Raw genomic sequence first — 20,626 nt, forward strand, 5'->3', positions numbered from 1 at the left:
CAATCCCCGCGCCCACACCAGCACCCACCACCACCGCAACAGCACGCGGACCGATATCGCACCCGGGCAGCTGGGCAAGGCCAAGCGTGCAAACTGCGCTCGCTCGCTCGCAGGCAGGCGGTCAGGCGGCGATCATTGCGATCAGCTCGGCCGGTCGCAATTTGCCTGTCTGTGGGCGTGGGTGTCTTTTTTTTTTTTTCCCTCTACTCCGTACGTCCTCTTTCTTTCGTGCCAGTGCTACTGCGCCCAGGCGGGCGGTGTTACGGGGTGGCGTGGGCTTGTGCGTTTCGGTCGTGGTCAGGGCTGTTGGGTAGTGCTGCTGGATGTATGGATGGATGGATGCAAGATGGATGATAATGATGATGATGATGCTGGTTGATGAATCATCATTCGCGGGGAGAGGGGACTCGACGCGACCGGACCCGAAGTCGCGGTGTCGGGTGCTCCCGTCCATGCGTGCGTGATTCGGCTTGCCGGCGACGAGCCGAGGGCGTGGGTGCGGTGACGTCATTTGTGGCTTGGGCGGGACCTGCCTTACCCACCTAGATACCTACGAGTAAGAGTGTGGACGGCTACGTTGTTGGCTTGTTGGGTGCGTGTGGAGGCGTGCTTGCACTTGTCGATGTCGCCGTGTGGTGGGTGGTGTGTGTTGCGCGTTTTTCGCCGCTTTTGCGGCCAGCAAGTCGCACGACTGGCTTGCTAAGGTAGCTACCTAGTAGCTGCGTGCAGGTGCCTGGTGAAGACGTCTTCCGCCTGTCAAACGCCCGGCCTGACTCGTTTGTCCCCGGAACGTCTCCGCATCGGCTGCAGCCCGCCGAAATGGTGATGCATCAGGCTATAAAACCCGAGAGAGGGGTCGGGCGATAACGCTGCTTGGTGATAGACCCCCTCCGGTGAGCGTGCCCGCGTCAAAAAAAATTTAAATAAAAAAAATAATCTTCACCCATTTTTCCTGTCCCTTCATTACACAGCCAAGAGGATTGTCGCCATCCAATTTCCGACCTTTCTATCATGACCCCCGCTTATTCCCTCCCCATCGTCAACGACGGCAATGTCGTCGTCGAGCCTGCTGTCGCCCCCTCCACCTCTGCTCCCTCCTCCTCGCAAACAAGCCACATCCTGCATCGCTCCCTCCGACGCTCTCCGCATCGCGTCGTCGCCGCCTCCGGAAACTACCTGACTCTTAGCAACGGGCAAAAGATCCTAGACGCCACTGGCGGCGCGGCGGTGGCCTGCCTGGGCCACGGCAACCAATGCGTCAAAGATGCCATTGCGCGCCAGATGGACGAGGTCTCGTATTGCCACTCGCTGTTCTTCAGCACGGGTGCCGCGGAGCGACTGGGAGACGAGTTGGTTGGGAGTACGAGGGGCCGGATGAGCAAAGCCTTTATTGTCAGTTCGGGTGTGTATCACGCTGCCTTCTATGCGTGTAACCGAGCGTGTGACTGAGAGATGCAGGCTCCGAGGCTGTCGAAGCAGCGATGAAGCTTGCCAGGCAGTACTTCTTGGAGCTGCCGACCCCGCAGCCGAGCCGTGTGAGATTCATCGCGCGGGGCGAATCGTATCATGGGACGACGCTGGGCTCGCTGGGCCTCGGTGGCCATAGAGGTCGTAGGGCTATGTTCGAGCCTATGTTGTCTGATAAGATCTCGCATGTTTCAGCCTGCAACGCTTACCGCGGTAAGCTCGACGATGAAAGCGACGAGGCGTATGTGGCGAGGCTTGCAGAAGAGCTTGATGCCGAGTTCCGGAAAGTAGGCCCAGACTCGGTGTGCGCCTTTGTGGCAGAGCCTGTGGTTGGCGCTGTAAGTAAATGATGCGTTTTGCCAGCAGTTTATGCAGTGGGCAACTCAGCTGTGCTGATGTAATGTCATCCAGGCTCTTGGCTGCGTTCCTCCTGTTCCAGGATATTTCGAGGCAATGAGAGCCGTGTGTGACAAACACGGTGCTCTTCTCATCTTAGATGAAATCATGAGTGGCATGGGGCGCACCGGTACGATCCACGCCTGGGAACAGGAAGGCGTCATTCCAGATATTCAGACGATCGGCAAGGGCTTGGGCGGTGGTTATGCTCCAGTAGCTGGCATTCTTATTAACCGTCGCGTGGTGGACACCTTAGATAAAGGCACTGGCAGCTTCTCCCATGGACAAACGTATCAGGGCCATCCGATCGCCTGCGCCGCAGCGGCAGAGGTTCAACGTATTATCCGAGAGGACAAACTCGTTGACAATGCCCGTGAGTTGGGCGAGCATCTCGCTTCTTTGCTGAGAAAGAGTTTGGGTGATCATCCGAATGTCGGCAATATCCGCGGACGTGGTCTGTTCTGGGGAGTCAGTCTTTTTAATCCTTGAGCATATGTAACCGTCTTGCTCATAGTTGCAGATTGAGTTCGTCCGAAACAAGGCCGCAAAGCAACCTTTCGATCCGACCGACGGTGTGGCCATGAAAATCCATGAGAAAGGTATGTTGTCAACTGTTATCTGACAAATTCTTTTGCTGATTGGTTCCTAGGCATGGAACCAGAATATGGCATCTCGATTTACCCTGGCTCTGGTTCTGCCGATGGTATATCCGGAGACCATGTGTTGTTGGCGCCAGCGTACAACGTGACGAAAGCGGATATCGAGTTGATTGTTCACCTGACAGAGAGGGTTGTCAAAGACTTTTTCGCAGGCTTCTAAACCTTATAACGGGATCGATAAAGGTAAAATGAAACTTTGCCCCGATTCTATGGAAAGAATGCTGCTCAACTGCACAATGACGACTCGTAATTCCGGCGTCGAGAGATGTTGCAAGGAAAACAAAAGACGGAAAAGAAGGACGTCTTTCTGGAGAATATATGTTCGGATCGGGGAATGGGAAGGTCGATGACATAAGAGTCTTCTTATAGAGACGCAAGTGGTTTAGGTTGACAAAGATTAGTTGTTTCAAAGCGAAGTATTTTAAGAAACCCGGGGTGTGCCTCGAGACCACGACGACTCAACGACGCTCCGCAAAGAACTCGGGGTCCTTGTAAATATAACAAATTGCAGTATGACCGGTCGCTTTGCATATTGACGAGGATGGGCGTTCAATCCTGGTCTGGACAAGTCTGCAACGTATTGATAAAATTAGTATGGGAAAAACACCGTGGCATCGACGTTCGCTCTGACCATCGGCTGCGGCGGGAGCTGGTCCACCCGCAATCCAAGTAGATCGCTCCTTGCAGTTAATTTTAGGCGAGAACTCAGACATCAGCTAAGACGGCAGAGGTTGGAGCATGGGCTGGTCTTTTTTTCTCACGGATGGATTGTTTGAAGTAGGGGAATGATTGGATCCTGACTCTTGCATCTGCGCAGCGGCGGCGAGGTCTGACGAGGCCGCCGGACACCTACTCGGTTCTTCGCCACAGCTGATGCGGCAGGAGCCTTTGACGTGGGGGCGATCCGCCCTCGTATATGCCCGATTTTATCCACCTCGCGGAGCCAGCGAACCGTCGGGACCGCCAGGTGAAATTGAGGAATGGATCCCCCCAATGGTTACCGTAGATCACGACGAAATGCAAGGCAACCCCATCGGTCATCACTCGTGGCCGCACCCGCCATCTGGCCGAGGGGAATGCAGTAATAGGGGATTTTCAACAGTGAGCCATGGCCCATGGCGTCGCAGGCTGGTTCGGCAGGCCCTGACGCCCACAACGCCCGTTGGTAGCGTTGGTACTCCGTAGCGCGTCACGTGATGCGAGGGTGCAGGGACCTCGAGTCGACGGGCTGGCGGGTTGGCGGGCTGGCGCAGGTGTGGTGGCGCGACGCTTTCAGTTGGCAGTACGACGCAAGCTCGGGCGTGTGCTGAGTGGTAATCTCTCCGTGCTCAACAGTGGTTTCAGGAGCCTCCCTCCTGTGACGGAAGGTTGGAGGACGTCTAAACCGCCGGCGGTCGGCTGAGGCCCAAAGCGTCCCGCGTCATTTCGGGGGAGCAATCCCTGGGCTGAGACAGGTACGCCGGCTTGGTGTAGCGCGTTCACAGTCAGCTGCTGCGGGCGGAGGGGCGGGCGAGCAAGCGCAAGAGGCCAATGGGTGGGCGTCAGATGAGCGCTGGAGGCGGGTGACGGAGGGCGCGGGCAAAAAGTCCCCAAGTCCATCGGGGAGCAGGTGGGAGTGATTGACTCGCTTGCCTCTTCAAGTCGGTCGTCGAAGCCAGTGCAGCTCTGGCCCTGGCGTCCGTTCACCTTGGCCTGCAAATCACAGCACATGCCTGCAAAGAGGAGTCCAATTCGCGCTAACCCGCGCCGATTCCCAACTCACTGCCACCATATTGCAAGTCGAACGGCTCTGACCTCAGTCGACGCCTAGCGACCCTCTCCCGCGTCCTCCTCCACACTCTCGCCTCGCAACACCGAGCATCCTCCTCGCTGGCATGCACCCATAGCCTTGCCCCAGGCCCCCAGCGCGCCCGCTTCCTGGCACTGCACTGCGAGAGTCCCGAACCGCCTTCGCCCGTCATTTCCCGCCATTTCTCCGTCACTGCCTCCGACCGAGACGACGGCCTGCCCGCCCGCGGGTTTGACTTTTCCTCACGCCTAATTCCTCGAGCCAGCGCGTCCCCCGGCTGCCAAGCGGCCACCCTGCACCCGAACGACGCAATCCTCGAGCCTGCCTGTGTTGTGGTGCCTGTCCTCACTTTCGCCATTTCACTTCTCTAGGAAGCCCGCCGACCACGAGCTACGATCTCGGTCCTAGCACCCGCCCTGCCATGTCTACCCCTTCGACGGCGACGGCGACTCTTCCTCCGCACCATCAATATTTCGCACACCATCCCACCTGGCAGCCTGCCGTCCCGAACCAACATGTCAACGCACCCACGAGGCTGACCAACTCCAACTCGCACTACAACGCCTATCCCGCTCCCGACCTGCGAAGAACCGCGACTGTCAACGCACGGCAGCCCCAGCCAGTCGAGGAATACCCCACACAACCCTCTGCGACAATGTCTAGCAGGAGGCGCGAGCACAAGCCCGACTGGGCCGAGTTCTACAAGAACGGCATCCCCAAGGAAGTCATCGTGATAGATGACGACAGCCCGGACCCACCCACGCGCCAGCCTCAGTCGTCGAGAGCCGCCGCCGCCGAGGGCCGTCATGCCGACAAGAAGAGGAAAACGGCTGCGTCGGCCGCCTACGACCCAATTTACCACCAGCAGACGTCGTACTCGACGACGCAGACGCCTTACTACGACCAGACGCCTTCTTACCACACCGTCTCCTCCGATCGCACCGCCTCAGCGATCAACACCACGGCCAGCACTTCCCTGGGCTCTCAGGCAAGCAACGGTGTCTACGCTCCCCAAATGGATGATGGCGTCATCGGTCAGAAGCGGAAGCGCACTACTAGGAGAACGACGCTGGACGAGGCCAAGGAAGCCAAGAGGCGAGAGACCGAACAGCAGAAGGAGCATTGGACCACTTATGTTCCTCCCCCGCATCCTCCGATCAAGGCCAAGGATGTCTACGTCAAGGTCGTCGCGGATGTGAGTATCTCATCGCTCGCTTCAAACTTTGGCATCGCTGACCTTTCGCAGAAGTTCAGAAGCAACGAAAAGGTCGACGATGAGGATGGCCACTATGTTGTGGTCCCCGACGCCGATCTCACTGAGAGATGTACGTCATTCGTTTCTACGATCTTGCCTCAAGGGTATGATACTGACTAGCCGCAGATCAAATTGTGAAGTTGCTTGGCCAAGGAACCTTCGGCAAGGTTGTCGAAGCTTACGACAAACGTCTGAAGACCAAGTGCGCAATCAAAGTCATTAGGTCTGTCCAGAAGTATCGCGACGCCTCTCGCATCGAGCTCAGGGTCTTGTCCACCCTGGCCTCAAATGACGCGCAGAACAAGAACAAGTGTATCCACCTTCGGGATTGCTTCGATTTCCGAAACCATATTTGCATTGTCACGGACCTGTATGGACAGAGCGTTTTCGACTTTCTCAAGTCGAACCAGTTTGTGCCTTTCCCCAGCACGCACATCCAGACGTTCGCCCGTCAGCTCCTGACCAGCGTTGCTTGTAAGTGCTTCTCCTCTTCATGACGTCTACATATGCTAACCTGCGCCCAGTCCTTCATGATTTGCATCTCATCCACACCGACCTTAAGCCTGAAAATATTCTTTTGGTCAACAATGCTTACCAGACGTTCACCTACAACCGAACAATACCTTCCTCCTCTACCGCCACTGCTCGGTCCGCTCGCCACAGAAAGGTTCTGTTGAACCCGGAGATTCGCCTCATTGACTTTGGATCGGCCACCTTCGACGACGAATATCATTCTTCCGTTGTCTCTACGAGACACTATCGGGCGCCCGAGATCATTCTCAATCTTGGATGGAGTTATCCTTGCGATATTTGGAGTATCGGCTGCATCTTGGTTGAGTTTTTCACAGGCGACGCTCTCTTCCAAACTCATGACAACCTTGAGCACCTTGCCATGATGGAGGCAGTTTGCGGTGGCAAGCTTGACAAGCACCTCATCAGACAAGTGCACGCCAAGGATAGGGGATCGTCACGGAATCCGGCTACACAGTAAGTTTTCCTTCGATTGTTCTTTCGGCCTTTCTCTAACTTTGAACAGGTACTTCAAGGGACAGAAGCTTGACTATCCGAACAACGAGACGCCGAAAGCTTCCAGAAAGTACGTCAAGGCGATGAAGAGGCTTCAGGATACCATCCCGCCCCACACCGATTTCAACGTGCAGTTCCTTGACCTGCTCAAGCGGATCTTCGTCTACGACCCCAACAAGCGCATATCGGCAAAGGAGGCCCTCAACCATCCGTGGTTTGACCAGAGAATGGAGGACGACGGGACAGAGGCTCTTAAAATTCGCAAGAAGCAGGAAAAGATGAGAGAGGAGAAGGCTCGGCAAGCCGGTTACCGGTGACCCGCGGAAGGCTGAAAATCGACTTGTCAGTTGGTGACGGCCGAAAAGCCTGGTGCCAGAGCCTTCCCCTTATCTTCTCAATTCACATAACGACCTTTTATTACGAGGAGCATGGCGGGGATAGTCAACAGGGCCGGGCGTTTTGTGGTTGTCTTTTAGGTTCATTCTCTGCATACTTTTCATTGCGCAAAGGGTCAGTCTCGTCATCGTCACACCGGACGCGGATCGGAAATTTGAGACCCCTGTTTTGATCTCCCTCAGCGGCAGCTGCTTGGTATGGGATATCTTTGCAAGTCCTAGATGGAAAAAGGAAATCTGGGATGCCTACAGAGCACTAGTGGAAGGATTGAGGGAGACGGATGAAGGCGCGTTCTACGCAGAGCTGGGGCCGCTATTGTATCAATAGACGACAACTCCTGCATAATCGGATTTTGCGCTTCCTCTCCCCAAAACAAAAAAAAGCAAACATGCATCTAGGGGTAGATATTGTTATAATCTACATGCCCCTCGTGAGAAATACGTATAACCACGAGCGCAAACTCTGCATCCACCCACAGAGTAATCTGTAGAGAGCATTTTGGAGACTGAAAGCACAGGTAGATGCTTCTACTAGCTACGAGCGCAAGCTCTATGTCTTTAAAAGGTGATATATGTAGGAGCGCTCTAGTTTACTAATAGTAGTAGGACCCTAGACTTGTTTGCGGTTTCTCTAATATTTAACTTCGGCTAGGTATTTGACATGCTTTCGCTTCTGCGGAGTACCACTCACTGTGGGGACACGAGTAAAAATATCTACCCCTGTGACTGTAGTACGCAATACGTGTACAAAGTGGTACTACTGGAATCTTCACAGTGAGCCCCTGAAGGCTGACGGGGAAAATCATGGATTGGCCTTCAGCTGCAGAGGAATGATTTCACAAGTGGCTGGAACGGCTTAGCGCCAGGATCTCAAGCAAGCCCATGCGACATTCACGCGACATTCATAGATGGCAGGAAGGCCACCTTTCGCAAGAAGCGGACTCGACGTTGATCAGTCCGAACCTGATCGGCTGCCTGCATATGAAACCTCAGGCGCTGCAGGGAAAAAGAGTGACCTGGCACGCCTGCATCTATCCATGATTGACGATCTCTTCTCGGCCAATGGAAGCCCATACTGCGAAGGCGGTGAGCGGCGCGTGTTTACAATCCGTCAACACCACGCTCCACCCGTTGATGTTTGCGCCGGAACCGCTCGACAAGTCCATTCGGCGTTGACGCCCTTTACAATGACCAGCAAGGAGTAGATTGGGACGTCGCTCCTGACGGAGCACTTCCGCTACACACCCGGGGCACGTCCAGTCTCATTAACGAACAGGAAGCCATCTCCTCTGAGTCCAAGCCCACGCCTACTCCCGAATCCGTTCAAGCTCTCTGCCGCAAGATTCAATATATCAACGAACTCCACACGGCGCTTCTGGCCGAAAAGACGCGCAGTGATGCGCTACTTACCTAGCTACGCTCCTTCCTCGACTCTCGCGCACACAACTCTCCTTTGCCCCCCTCGATGCTACCCCTGTAGCAGAATTTAGGCATCACGCGAGCACTAGCTCAAAGTGGCAGTGGGGCGACGACTGCCGCCATGTTGCTGGAGACGAATACGGTGTTTACACCAGCGCAGCTTCCTGCACTACATGGGCTACTAGAGTCATTGAGACCAAAGATCGCGGCGCTGGTGGTAGATAAGGCGAATGAGGCGGATTATAGCAAGGAAATACAATGGCGAAGTAGAGGCGGAACTATGTGAGGAGGCAAACACAGACTGCTTGATAAGAGAGGTGCGGATATCAAAGACGGATATGCGACAAAGAGAGACTAGGGAGGAGGATGGACAAGACAAGGCCAACGGCATAGAAGCTGTTTGAAATTGCTTAGAAGCTGGCGGAAGTGAATATAGCGTAGGAAGACAAAGGCGACAAGATGGAGTTGTAGACGCGCTTTTTATACAAATAGAGCACTGACGGCATGGGGGAAAAGGCGTACGGGCTTTCATGCTGGGGGAGAGAGGGGTTTTATGTTGAGCGACTTTCAAGGAACATACGGCGCAAGAATGGGGAGATGTACACGAATTGGGGACGACGAAATGGACCCCGTCTCAACAACGTGCGCACGAGGATTGGACGCACAGCTGAAAGGCCCGCGCGGCGGGCCGTAGACTGCGTCAGGCGTAGTGCAAGCGGTGGGGACGGGCCAGGGACCGATCTGGCCGTAGGAGCGCAGCAGGGAATTATGCCGCGGGGACAGGGTGTGGGGTGGTACAGCGGCGGTGGTGATGATGATGATGATGATGATGATGATGATGATGAGCTATGATGGCAACCAGTGGTGGTGACATGCATAGATAGCAGAACTTGTACAGGCAGTGTGACATATTCACGTATACGAATACACAAAACGTGGCAGAGCTTCAGCGGTGATCAGCGACAGGATTGATTGGGGCGACTCCTGGCTGCCCGTCATCGCGCAGGCTAGCTGACCCTGCAGACGGTAGACCTAAGCCGGATGGCTGAGTCGCGGCCGATTCCTGCTGCGACCTGAACCGCGCCTACTTTTGGACCTCCGGCGACGACAAAATTTCATGCCAGCTGCTCCCTTTTCCTGCCCGGCGGTCGCATCCTTACGCCGCTACCTGATCGCCCGCTCTCTTTTGCTTCCTCGATCAGCTCGCTTCCTTTTCCGCTCACATCATTCCTCCCGAACGGACCTTCTGCCCTTTCACGTGCGTCGCAGCTACCAAGTGCCTCAACACCCCAGCATCCCTCACCCACCTTCTGCCTCGACGAGTCCTTCTGCATCTGCATCCGCTACCTGCCGAGTCCCATCTTCGCGCCTGCCTGCAGCCCTTTACTCGCATCTCGCGCCACTTCCTTCCCGCCCATTGCAGGCTGCAGCCATGTCTTCAACCTCCGCAACACCGAGCAAGCCGGATGACAGCCAGGCGCTGAAACCCGTGCTCAGCAAGGGTGACGGCGGCGCCAGTCCGAGAGTCGGCGCGTCAAAAGGTCAGTTGTGAGCATCTTGAGTTTCTTCTCTTCTTGTTTTCCTTCCTTTCTTGCGGTGTGGTTTTGGTATCGCTTGCGCGCGCCGGGGATGTGTTCGCCGATTTTACTGCATTGGTCAGTCACACATGTGACGGCTTTCCCGAACGGTATGCTTTGGGCATCACCTAGCTGTCGTGCTCGCACCATGCCATCGAGAACGCGAAAGACCGCAAAACACCGCTGAAGGTAGCATTGGATGCCTATCTCATCCTGCTCCAAGGCGCGTTGCTCTGGCTTATTTCCAGAGTCCACACTGTCTGCGTCTGATAAGACCTGTGGAGCCAAACCTTAGATAAAGAGGTGCCTAATGGGTTGTGGTACATGACTACCTTTACTCGGTTTCCCAAACATAGCACAGCACTATTTGCACAGCAGAACGTCTTTTTGTCCAGAATTTAGACCAAACGACGCTAACAGTTTTCCAGTCGTGTCTATCGCCGAGCCGGAGAGTATCTCTCCTGTGATGAATGGTCGTCACAAAGAAGCAGAAGACGACGACAGCTTTGCATTGGATCGCGGCGCTGTGAGGCATCAGCATCGTGCTAAAGTAGGCAAACGCCTACAAGGTCGGCCACCTGTTGATCGCAACACGTCCTCTCAGCAGACCCTGACCGACAATCCACTGTCCAGCATCATCAGTGAAGAGGGCATACATTTTCCTCACATCCATCGCCGTTCCCACGGTCAACACGAGAACGTCCTGTCTCAAGTCAGTGCCTGGCTGAAGCAGGAAAAAGCAAGAAGAGCTGCACGCAAAGAAAAGCGCCGCTCTACTGGCACCAGCGCTGAATTGTCTCAAACAGACGGCTCGTGCGATACCAAGGAACGCCGTTCTTCTGATACCTCTGAAGGCTCTACGGCTTTGGAAAGCCTCGAGAACATTTTGGAGAAGAGCATCTCCATTGTCAGTAACGAAAGCCGCAGACTCGCAAATTCTACGCACATGCCGCATCGGCCTGCTGTCATGAAAAGAAACAGGCGTCAGTCGACGACTGCTTCCTCGGACACCGAGTACCTGGACGGTGATGCGATCGTGCCCAGCTGCGACGCCGTACTGGACAATTCACGAACTTTGGCGTACAGTGGCGGTGAAGCGGCCGAGGAAGATGATGATGACATTACCCCAGGCACGAGGAAGTCCAGAGAAAGGCAAGCCTGGGCAACGTTCAAGTATGAGATTGTGCGTCTGTCACACACGCTGCGCCTCAAGGGCTGGAGGAAGGTGCCCATGGAAAAGAGCAGTGACATTGAAGTTGAACGTCTAAGCGGCGCCCTGACCAACGCCGTGTATGTTGTATCTCCGCCGAAAGACCTTCCTCCCAGACAATCAATGCAAGGAGACGTGGAAGTAGTGAGACCCACTATCCCTCCGCCGTGAGTATCTCCACTTAGTGCAACCTATAGAGCTATAAGCTGATTGTACGCTAGCAAGCTCCTTCTTCGCATCTACGGCCCTCAGGTCGAGCATCTGATCGACCGCGAATCCGAGCTTCAGATCCTAAAGCGCTTGGCTCGCAAGCGCATCGGCCCTCGACTGCTTGGCACATTCAGCAATGGCCGCTTTGAGGAGTTCTTCCATGCCCGTACCCTCACGCCCAATGACCTCAGGAACCCCGACACTTCGATGCACATTGCTAAGCGCATGCGCGAGCTGCACGAAGGAATTGACCTTCTGTCCCAAGAACGTGAAGACGGACCTTTCGTCTGGCGGAATTGGGATAAGTGGGTCGACCGCTGTGAGCTTGTCACCGAATGGCTTGATGCCCAAATCATCAACGAGGCCCCATCGACGACGAAGAGCAAGTTAGAAGGCTGGAGGGAGCGTGGTTTCGTGTGCGGAACCGAGTGGAAGTTCTTCAGGCAGACGTTGGAAAAGTACAGGAAATGGCTTGAAGAGCAGTACGGAGGGGCCAAGAAGCTGAATGAGAGGCTGGTGTTTGCCCACAATGATGTGAGTCCCTGGATACTGAGCCTCGAACACATTAGCTGACTCTGCAGACTCAATATGGCAACATCCTACGTCTAGTTCCCTCTGGACATTCCCCCTTGCTTCTCCCATCAAACGAGCACAAGCAGCTTGTGGTCATTGATTTCGAGTATGCTAATGCGAACACACCCGGTCTGGAGTTTGCCAACCATTTTGTGAGTGCAGACATACCTCGGTTAACGACAGCAAACAGTGGCTGACAGTTTTAGACTGAATGGTGTTACAACTACCATGACCCTGAGCGTGCTTTTGCTATCAACACAAGAGTCTACCCGACTCCCAAAGAACAACACCGGTTCATCCGCTCCTACGTTACTCACAGGCCCTTCACCTCGCAAACCCCCACGCCATCCACGGGTGGCGCCACGCCTACCGCCAAGCCCGGCATCACGCATACGCAGTCTTCAAGCAGCAGCATTAGCGCCTTCATGCTCGACTCCCGCACCCCACCACAGGCCATCAAGGAGGCCGAAGAGCACGAGGAACGCGAGATCGAAGCGGAGACGCAGCGACTGATGGCGGAAACGCGACTGTGGCGGATGGCCAACAGCTCGATGTGGGTGGCATGGGGCATCGTGCAAGCCAAGGTGCCAGGGATGCCCGACTTGGACACAAAAGAGAACACGGCAGCCAACGCAAGCATCACCGGCACTGGGTCCAACGCAGCTGCCGACGAGCAGGAGCCTGAAGAAGAGTCGTACCTCACCGCGCGCGGCCTGGACGCGAACCAGGCCACGGACCCCCTGGGCCCCGAGGAACAGGAGATCGCGGCCGACTTGGCGGACAAGCGGCCCGAGGAGAGCGGCGATGACGAAGAGTTCGATTACCTCGCGTACGCCCAGGAACGCGCCATGTTCTTCTGGGGCGACGCGGTGCATTTGGGCATTGTGAAGAAGGAAGAGCTGCCCGAAGGACTGAGGGCGGCGTTGAAGATTGTTGAGTGGTGAGGGATTGTGTTTGAACGTAGGGAAGTTTGGAGTTTGGAAGGTTGGTGGGCTAGAGATTGGAGACGATCGGATTGGTGGGGGCTTGGTGATTGGGAAGGCTGTATTTAGTGGTTGGTTGGGTATGATAGCGTTTGTATGAATTGGTGTGCACAGAAAAACAAGATTACGAAATTGGTGCTATGGTTGAAGATTGCAGCGCGCTGCTCCGCGCGCACTGAGTGATGTGCTTGTTTGTTTGTTTGTTTGCCTACTTGCTCGCGTTGTGGTGACCTTACAGCGCGACGCCAAATACATCAAAAACCCTATATCCGACCTACCGCAGCACTGCAGCCGCAGCTGCGCGCTCCCCGCGAAAACAACCCGACTCAAAAAAGAGAAAAAAGAGCCCGCACGTCTACGTCTCACCCAAGCCCTCCTGATGCCACGCGCCCTTCGTATCCTCTTTCCCCGTCAGAGCGCCATCGGCGGCAGCGGCCATGCCGGCAGCCGAAGAGCCAGCAGCCTCGACGGCGCCGCCGCTCGCGCCACTAAACAGCATCAAGAAGACGAGGACATGGAGGGCGAGGCAGTAAGCGGCGAAGAGGTTCCTGCTGGTGCGCGTGGCGAGGACGAGCTTGGTGACGCGGAAGACGAGGCGCTCGGGCAGGCTCATGCGCTTGAGGGCGCGGGCCGACTCGCGCCCGCGGAACGCCGCAAACGGGCTGATGTTCTGCTCGTAGGCGCTGCGGTAGCGGTCCAGGCTCAGGCCGGACGAGGTGTCTGCGTCGACGCGGATGGTGCTGGGGTTGGGGCTGCTCCAGTTGCCGGAGGCGGCGGAGGCCGGCGCGGCGTGGTTGCTGTTGTGGGCGCCGCGGCTGTACGTGCTCACGTATCGCGTCTTCTCGTACAGGTTGAGGTTGTCTTTCTGCAGCGACGCGATCTCGGACCGCAGCGTTGACACGTTTTGGTACGCTTTTTGGAGCTCGCTCTCGAGCTCGCTGTTCTTCTTCTTGAACCGGTCGCGCTGCGCCGTCACCATGGGGAGGATCCCCGCGCCTGCCCCGCCAGTGCTCTGCTGCTCGCCTGCGCGCAGCGCCTCTAGGCTGCCGCTGCCTTGGAAGCCCGAGATGATGGACGAGGTGGGCGAGGAGCGGCCGCCGCGCGTGGTGCCGGCCCGCCCGCCGTACGACGACTGCGGGTAGCGCGACGTGTAGGTGCCGCCGGCGACGGACATGGCCGAGGGGTCGAAGGCGTTTTGCGCCTCTTGCTGCACCTTCATCAGGTCGTTTTCGAGCGTCGTGGCGAGGTTTTGTGATTTTTCGAGCTCCATGTTCGTGCTCGACAGCTCCTCTTGCAGCGCCTCGAGCCGGCTTTGCAGGTCTTGGTGCGATACCCGCAGCACCGTGAGCTCGTTGCTGAGCTTCTTGTTGCGCGCCAGGAGGAGCTGCTCTAGCGTCTCGCCCTTGCTCTTGGACGTTGAAGTCTTTTCGGGGTCATCGGAGGAGCCGTCCAAGTCCTCGTTGTCGTCTTCCCCGGTGGCGAACTCGATGGACTGCGCTTGATTAGACTAGGTTCTGTGATATAGATGACGGTTCTCACCTTCAAAACTTCAAGCTCGCGCTTGACATTCTCGTAGTCGCCCCAGCTGTTGACCTTTTCCCTCAATGTGTCTCTGTCTTTCTTCAGCGCTGCTACCTCCCTCTCCAAACCCCGCGTGTCCGTCTCTAGCTTTCTTCTATCCGAATCTTTCTCAAATCGCGCCGCCTCCAATCTCCTGAGCAACGACGAGTTTTCCGACTGCAACCTCCGGAAAAGAGGGTCCTCCTCGACCGAAACGGGTGCCTGAGCGGTGCCTGCGTTTGAGGCCGCCTGGGCCAACTCGAGCCGCAATTGCTCATTCCTCGCCTCGACGTCTGCCAGCCGCGTGTTCGCCCGGTCCAACTCCGAGCTCACGATTTCCAGCTCCGCAGTCGTTGCTCCACCGCGTCCGGCGTGGTCGTCCTCGTCCTCGCCCTTGCCCAGGCGCTGCGAAACCTCAAGGCTGGCTTTGAGCTCCTTCAGCAAGCGGTCCTGGTTCTCCACCTTCTCCTCGAGAGACTTCTCCTTTGCCTCCCAGTTGTCCTGCTTCTCGCTCAGCACGGCGGTCCACGAAGTTTCGACCTCCTTGATCTTGGCGTCCCGGGTCTCTTCGAGGCTCTTTCGCGCATTCAGCTCCTCTTCGTACTTGTTTTCTGTGTCCTCCAGCTGCGAGGTCAGGGTCGAGACGGTCTTCTGGAGGCGCTGGTTTTCGTCGGTAAGCTTCGGGACGGTTTCTTCGGCGGTGACAATGGAGTCGACAGAGGCTTCGAGCAGAGGATACGGGTCCGGCGCCTCGGACAGGGGCGTGTACGCTTGAAAGAAGGCGGCCGAGATGGATTTGGATTGGTTCGTCAGGACGTCAATGAAGTTCTGGTATGCTGCGCGGGTTCAGCCTGGTGCTCGTGCCTAGCAGAGCGAGGAGCGTACCCTTCAACAACCCCTTGATTTCGGCGAGTTTGCTCGCATCGTCTAGCTTCCTGAAGTCCTTCGTCTTCTGCGCGAGGTCCTTCCGCTGGGTGAGCGCATCGCGTTGGTGCTCGACGAGCTCGGAGGCCGAAGTGTCGAGCGAAGGTACCAGCGCCGTGAGGTTCACGTCTGGGGCACGGGTTAGCTCGTAGAAGCAGCGTCGTGCGGGCAGGAAGCCACTAACTCCTCCACGCGGCTATCGCCAGCTGGAACTTGTTCTCGGTTGAGGCGGCAGCGCTGTCGGCCTCGGGTGCCGGGGGTTGGGCGGACGGGTCCATGGCTCAACCAGGTGTAGGTAGGTAGTGGGAGTCGGGGAAAGGAGAGGGTGAGGCCCCGCGCAAAGTTGCATCTGGGGAATGAAAGAGAGGGCGTGCGCGGAGAAGTGTCATGATGGTACGTCCTTACCGGGATCCATCCAGGGCCGCGCGAAAGCTGGCGCGCCGATCATCGACGACCAACTCCAGCGTCCGATCTCCCCGCCATGGCTCCTCGCGCCCCGCAATGGCAATTGCAATGATCGCAAGCCATGGCAGCTCCTGTCGCCCACATCCAGACAGGCTCTTACACTCTGCGCAGAGTCCTGTCTGACATTCCGCTGGCCACCGACTCCCAGGCAACAGGCGTGCGCATAACATGTGTTGAATTCTGGAGTCAGTAACTACCCCAACCCCCAACTCGCCGCCGCATCCACTGACGCCATGGCCAACTGCAGATGAGAATCTGTACATAGGCACCTCAGCCGCCGAGATCCTGCACTTCGTTCTTATCCCCCCCGAGCCAAACGACCCTCTCGGCCAGCCCACTTTCATCATCGCCTCGCGCCTGCAACCCGCACACAATCAGCAGTCCGATGCCGGTGTCCAGCAGATCCTGCTGCTACCAAAGGCCAACAAAGCATGCATCCTCTGCAACAACACCCTCACCTTCTACACCTTACCGGAGCTCAGTCCGGCCTTCGCCGCGCAGAAGCCCATCACATGCGCGTGGGTCGGGGGTGTAGACCTCAACACCGACCTAGATGATGGCGAGCAGGGTCAGGTCATCATGATGTGCCTGCGAAGCCGCATACAGCTAGTCAGAATTGGAGAAGAGCCACGGAGAATCAGAAACATCGAGTTCGGCGGATGCCTGGCAACTGCTCGCCGAGACGACTTCGCCTGCGCGGCAGACGCCCATTCCTATGCGCTCTTGGATGTCGTACATCAGCAGAAGATACCTCTCTTCCCCATATCCTCTCTCGACGAGGAAGGCGCCGCCGTAGTGGGTGGTGCGTCTCAAGACATCTCGTTCCATCCCCACGGACCCTCAAGGAGCGAATCATACAGCAGCGAACTCTCCAAACCGCCCGAAGACCGTGGTCATGGAAGGAGTACGAGCTTGGGCATCGATCACGCAAGGTTGGGAAGTCCGAGTCCAGGCCCAGGACATAGGATTACGAGGCACGGCTTTGACGCACCTTCAGGACTTGGTCGAAACTACTCGCCAAGTCCTGCCAGATCTTCTGAACCGACCTCTGCCCCGCAGACAGAAACCCCTGATAAGGCACTTCCACCTGCCCCTTCGGAGACTCCTGACACGAGACGCCCATCGCCGCCGCCCCGGAAAGCGTATATTCCCTTGAAACCCCATGTTGTATCTCCCACGCCTACGGAGTTCCTGCTCACCACCGGCACACACCCAGACGAGCCAGGTGTGGGCATGTTCGTCAATCTCGATGGTGATGTAGTACGCGGCACGCTAGAGTTCGAATGTTATCCGGAGTCCTTGGTTGTAGATGGATCTGGAATAGATTTGGCATCTTCGTTGATGGATCCCAGCGCAGTCCCCGAAGAGGGCTTCATCCTCGCGGTCATGAAGCGCAACACCGAAGATGGCTCTCGTAGTGCAGTAGAGGTACAGCGTTGGGATTTGGATCCTACCGAGGGCGCACCAAAGAAGGAATGGCTCAACTTGAGCTTGCTCTCGAGTGGACTACGTGACGAGGACAGTATCGCCCGTTACAGCTCGCAATCTCTCGGCATTCGTACCGTGGCCACACAGAGCGAAGTCAATTTATCGGAGATTAGCGACATCCTGTCCCTGAAGCGTCTCAATCTGCAGACTCAAGCTACGTCTGGTGATGCGCCTGAGTATGACCAGAAAGCAGAGGCTGATAAGGAGCGAGACGAAGTTGCATTCACCAGCCGCCTATGCAGGTTCAAGTCACGCAACCTGCTATGGAACGACGAGGAGGTATGGTGGGTCGTGCGCAACCCTCTGATTGTCCAGCTCGACGCGCAGTTGCGGCTCGCTCAGTCGTCTACGCCCGGCTCCGACAAGATAGAGCCCAATCCCCAGAGCGTCCACTACGTTCTCAACGGAATCAGGGGAATGGAACCTCGCACCGAAGCCGAGTTCCTTGGAATTACCTATATCCGGCAGAAAGCATCCTTGCTTCTGTTCATGGACTTGATACTCCGCACATGGTCTGGAGTGGTAGCTTTTGACGTCAACAAGCGTATGACCGAAGAAGCGTTAGTCGACGGCGATGTAGACCCACGCATCATCCTCGCTCTGCTTCCCACATTGAACGACGAGGTCGTGCAAGGCAAACAGGGCATCTGGGTTCAAGGAGGCCTGAAAGAGGTCGTCGAGAAATTCCTCTCTCAGCACGACGTGTCCGCGATGCCAATTGACCCGGCTGGGCCGTTCGGAGACAACCTGCTCCAGCTTGTGAAGCGTTACTTGCTTGCATGGAGGCGGAAGAAGGGGTTCGGCAGCGTCGCCGATGAACTGGAAGTCTTCAGCACGGTTGACGCGGCTTTACTCCACGTGCTCTTGCTTTTAGATACCCAAAGCCCTCCTGGTCCGGCAACCATGGGATCGATCAGAGCCGAGCTGAACGCTCTCGTAGACAACGGCGTTGACAGCTGGGATCGATCAATCGTGCTTTTGGAGCAGTACAACCGCCTGTATATCCTCAGTCGTCTGTACCAGAGCCGTAAGAACTCCACCATGGTATTGCACACCTGGAGACGCATCATCGACGGAGAAGCAAACAAGGGTGGGGATTTTGTTGACGCTGAGAACGAGTTCCGCAAATACCTGAGCAAGATACGGGATCAATCCATGGTGGAGGAGTATGGAACTTGGTTGGCCAACCGCAACCCCAAGCTTGGTGTGCAGGTGTTTGCGGACGAGAACAGCAGAGTCAAATTTCGGCATGATGAGGCAGTAGCGCTGCTACGAGAGCGGGCTCCCGCCGCTGTGAAGGAGTATCTTGAGTATCTCGTCTATGGCAAGAAGGTATGTGAATATGATTCTGCATGCGAGGAAAGGCTGCAAAGTTAACTAGTAACAGCAAACTCAATACGCCAACGACCTCATCTACTACTATCTAGACATAGTCGTCAAGCAGCTCGAAACCTCCGAAGACGCCAAGTCGATCCTCATGGACACCTACGAAACATACCGAGCTCTGCGCCCTCCTAAGCCCACCTACCGGCAATTCATAACCGAAAACGCGCTCCCCGCCGAATGGTGGGACAGCCGACTACGCCTGCTCCAACTGCTCGGCAGCAACCAGACGTCATCGTCAACCTACAACGTCAGCACGATCCTCAGCCGGCTGGAGCCCTACGAGCGCGAGCTCGTGCCCGAGATGATCATCCTCAACGGGCAGCAAGGGCGGCATGAAGCGGCGCTGCGGCTGCTCACGCACGGCCTCGGCGACTTCGACACGGCAATAAGCTACTGCCTGCTCGGGGGCTCGAGCATCTACCGGCCCGTGGGGCGCAGCGTGGCGCCGTCGGCGCTGCCGACGCGCGACGAGCAGGCGCGCCTGTTCGGGTACCTGCTGCGCGAGTTTCTGGCCATTGAGGACGCGAGCGACCGGGTGGAGCGGACGGGCGAGCTGCTCGAGCGCTTTGGCCCGTGGTTCGAGGTCGAGGACGTGCTGCGCTTGATTCCGGACGCGTGGAGCTTGGACTTGTTTGCGGGCTTCTTGATCAGTGCGCTGCGCCGGCTGGTGCGGGAGCGGAACGAGACGGGCGTGGCGAAGGCGCTGTGCGGGGCGCTGAATCTGAGGACGAGTGCGGAGGTGGTGGAGAAGGTGGAGGAGATGGGGTCGACGAGGGATGATGGTGTTGGTGCAGCGGGGGCCCCGGTCGATGCGTGATTGGTGATACCCGGACGGAACCTATCGTATTGCGTACATAGAAGTAGCTGGGACGAATGAGAAGCGGCGATTGGCAATGCGCAAGGCCCGAAACGAAAAAGCGAGCAGCCAAGGAAGGAAGGAACGAACGCAAAGGGAACGGAGCGGGCCGCCGCAAGCCATCAAGGTGTGCGCTTCGTCCGTCCACGCCCCAACCAAACCAAATATATATATATATAAACGCCCTCCACTCCAACCCGCACACAAACATACACACACAAACACACAAACCACACACACCACACACTCATCTAATCTAGCTCATAGCCTCCTCAAACTTCTTAACGCCCTCAACGCTCGGACACCACGCCCAGCGGTCCTTGGCCCACAGCTCGACGCCGGGGCGATAAAGCTCGCTTTCGAGCAGCGGCTTGCGCTCATGCAGCGTGCCGGCCTTGACGAGCACAGTGCCGGGCAGCACGGCCGGCAGCACCCACATGAGCGTGCCGCACACGCCGCAGAAGTGGTTGGTGACGGGCTGGCCGCTCTTGCCCGTGCGCTGCCAGGTCGTGGGCGCGGCGCCCGAGGCGCTGAAGCTCGAGTACGGCAGCACCAGGTTCGTGCTGAAGGCGCTGTTGGTGCTGAGGTGGCAGGCCGGGCAGTTGCAGAGGAGCTGGGTTGGCGGGGGTGGGAGCGTTAGTTGCGTGGTTGGGTGCTGGTTTGTGTGTGTGTGTGTGTGTGTGTGTGTGTGTGTGTGTGTGTGTGTGTGTGTGTGTGTGTGTGTGTGTGTGTGTGCGTGGGTGCGTGGGTGAGGGTTTGGGGGAGGCTTACCACGCTGTGGGGGTCGCTGCTGAAGGCGTATTGGATGGCGCCGCAGGCGCAGCCGCCGGTGGGCATGGTGGTGGTGGTGGCGGGTAGGCGGGTGGATGGAGGCGTGGTTTTGGGTGGTGGCAGCTGCGCGTCGGTCGTAGATGCACAACCAGCGAGAACGGGTTCAATGGCTCTGGAAGAAAGAGAAAGAGAGAGGGAGAAGGAGAGAGGCAGAGGC

The 20,626-nt window shown here is 56.9% G+C and overlaps 6 protein-coding genes across 6 annotated transcripts; 4 read left to right on the forward strand and 2 right to left on the reverse strand.

Annotated features, from left to right (window-relative positions):
* Window positions 1-1,011: 1,011 nt before the first annotated feature.
* K452DRAFT_347250 (uncharacterized protein) lies at window positions 1,012-2,926 on the forward strand (the record flags this gene model as incomplete). Its single annotated transcript, XM_033545492.1, has 5 exons — window positions 1,012-1,402; window positions 1,459-1,805; window positions 1,879-2,331; window positions 2,378-2,462; window positions 2,513-2,926. 5 exons carry the CDS (start codon window positions 1,012-1,014, stop codon window positions 2,680-2,682), a joined length of 1,446 nt encoding a protein of 481 aa, XP_033399120.1. The 3' UTR covers window positions 2,683-2,926.
* A 1,806-nt stretch (window positions 2,927-4,732) lies between these two features.
* K452DRAFT_297148 (uncharacterized protein) lies at window positions 4,733-6,909 on the forward strand (the record flags this gene model as incomplete). The annotated part of the gene is made up of 5 exons (XM_033541989.1): window positions 4,733-5,506; window positions 5,558-5,636; window positions 5,693-6,040; window positions 6,091-6,553; window positions 6,603-6,909. The coding sequence occupies 5 exons, from the start codon at window positions 4,733-4,735 to the stop codon at window positions 6,907-6,909; spliced, it is 1,971 nt and encodes a 656-aa protein (XP_033399121.1).
* Window positions 6,910-9,824: 2,915 nt separating this feature from the next.
* K452DRAFT_286239 (uncharacterized protein) lies at window positions 9,825-13,098 on the forward strand. Its single transcript, XM_033540260.1, has 5 exons — window positions 9,825-9,947; window positions 10,412-11,360; window positions 11,415-11,937; window positions 11,985-12,128; window positions 12,183-13,098. The coding sequence occupies exons 1-5, from the start codon at window positions 9,839-9,841 to the stop codon at window positions 12,918-12,920; spliced, it is 2,463 nt and encodes an 820-aa protein (XP_033399122.1). The 5' UTR covers window positions 9,825-9,838; the 3' UTR covers window positions 12,921-13,098.
* On the reverse strand, window positions 13,071-15,791 carry K452DRAFT_350443 (uncharacterized protein). Its single transcript, XM_033545657.1, has 4 exons — window positions 15,628-15,791; window positions 15,405-15,572; window positions 14,499-15,355; window positions 13,071-14,451 (listed from the first exon to the last, which is right to left on the reverse strand). The coding sequence occupies exons 1-4, from the start codon at window positions 15,719-15,721 to the stop codon at window positions 13,315-13,317; spliced, it is 2,256 nt and encodes a 751-aa protein (XP_033399123.1). The 5' UTR covers window positions 15,722-15,791; the 3' UTR covers window positions 13,071-13,314.
* A 178-nt stretch (window positions 15,792-15,969) lies between these two features.
* K452DRAFT_225494 (uncharacterized protein) lies at window positions 15,970-19,599 on the forward strand (the record flags this gene model as incomplete). Its single annotated transcript, XM_033536754.1, has 3 exons — window positions 15,970-16,093; window positions 16,156-18,728; window positions 18,784-19,599. The coding sequence occupies 3 exons, from the start codon at window positions 15,970-15,972 to the stop codon at window positions 19,597-19,599; spliced, it is 3,513 nt and encodes a 1,170-aa protein (XP_033399124.1).
* Window positions 19,600-19,894: 295 nt separating this feature from the next.
* On the reverse strand, window positions 19,895-20,475 carry K452DRAFT_225151 (uncharacterized protein; the record flags this gene model as incomplete). Its single annotated transcript, XM_033536728.1, has 2 exons — window positions 19,895-20,251; window positions 20,410-20,475. The coding sequence occupies 2 exons, from the start codon at window positions 20,473-20,475 to the stop codon at window positions 19,895-19,897; spliced, it is 423 nt and encodes a 140-aa protein (XP_033399125.1).
* Between the last annotated feature and the right edge of the window lie 151 nt (window positions 20,476-20,626).

Source organism: Aplosporella prunicola (assembly GCF_010093885.1).
Source record: "Aplosporella prunicola CBS 121167 unplaced genomic scaffold K452scaffold_9, whole genome shotgun sequence".
Lineage (NCBI taxonomy): Eukaryota > Fungi > Ascomycota > Dothideomycetes > Botryosphaeriales > Aplosporellaceae > Aplosporella > Aplosporella prunicola.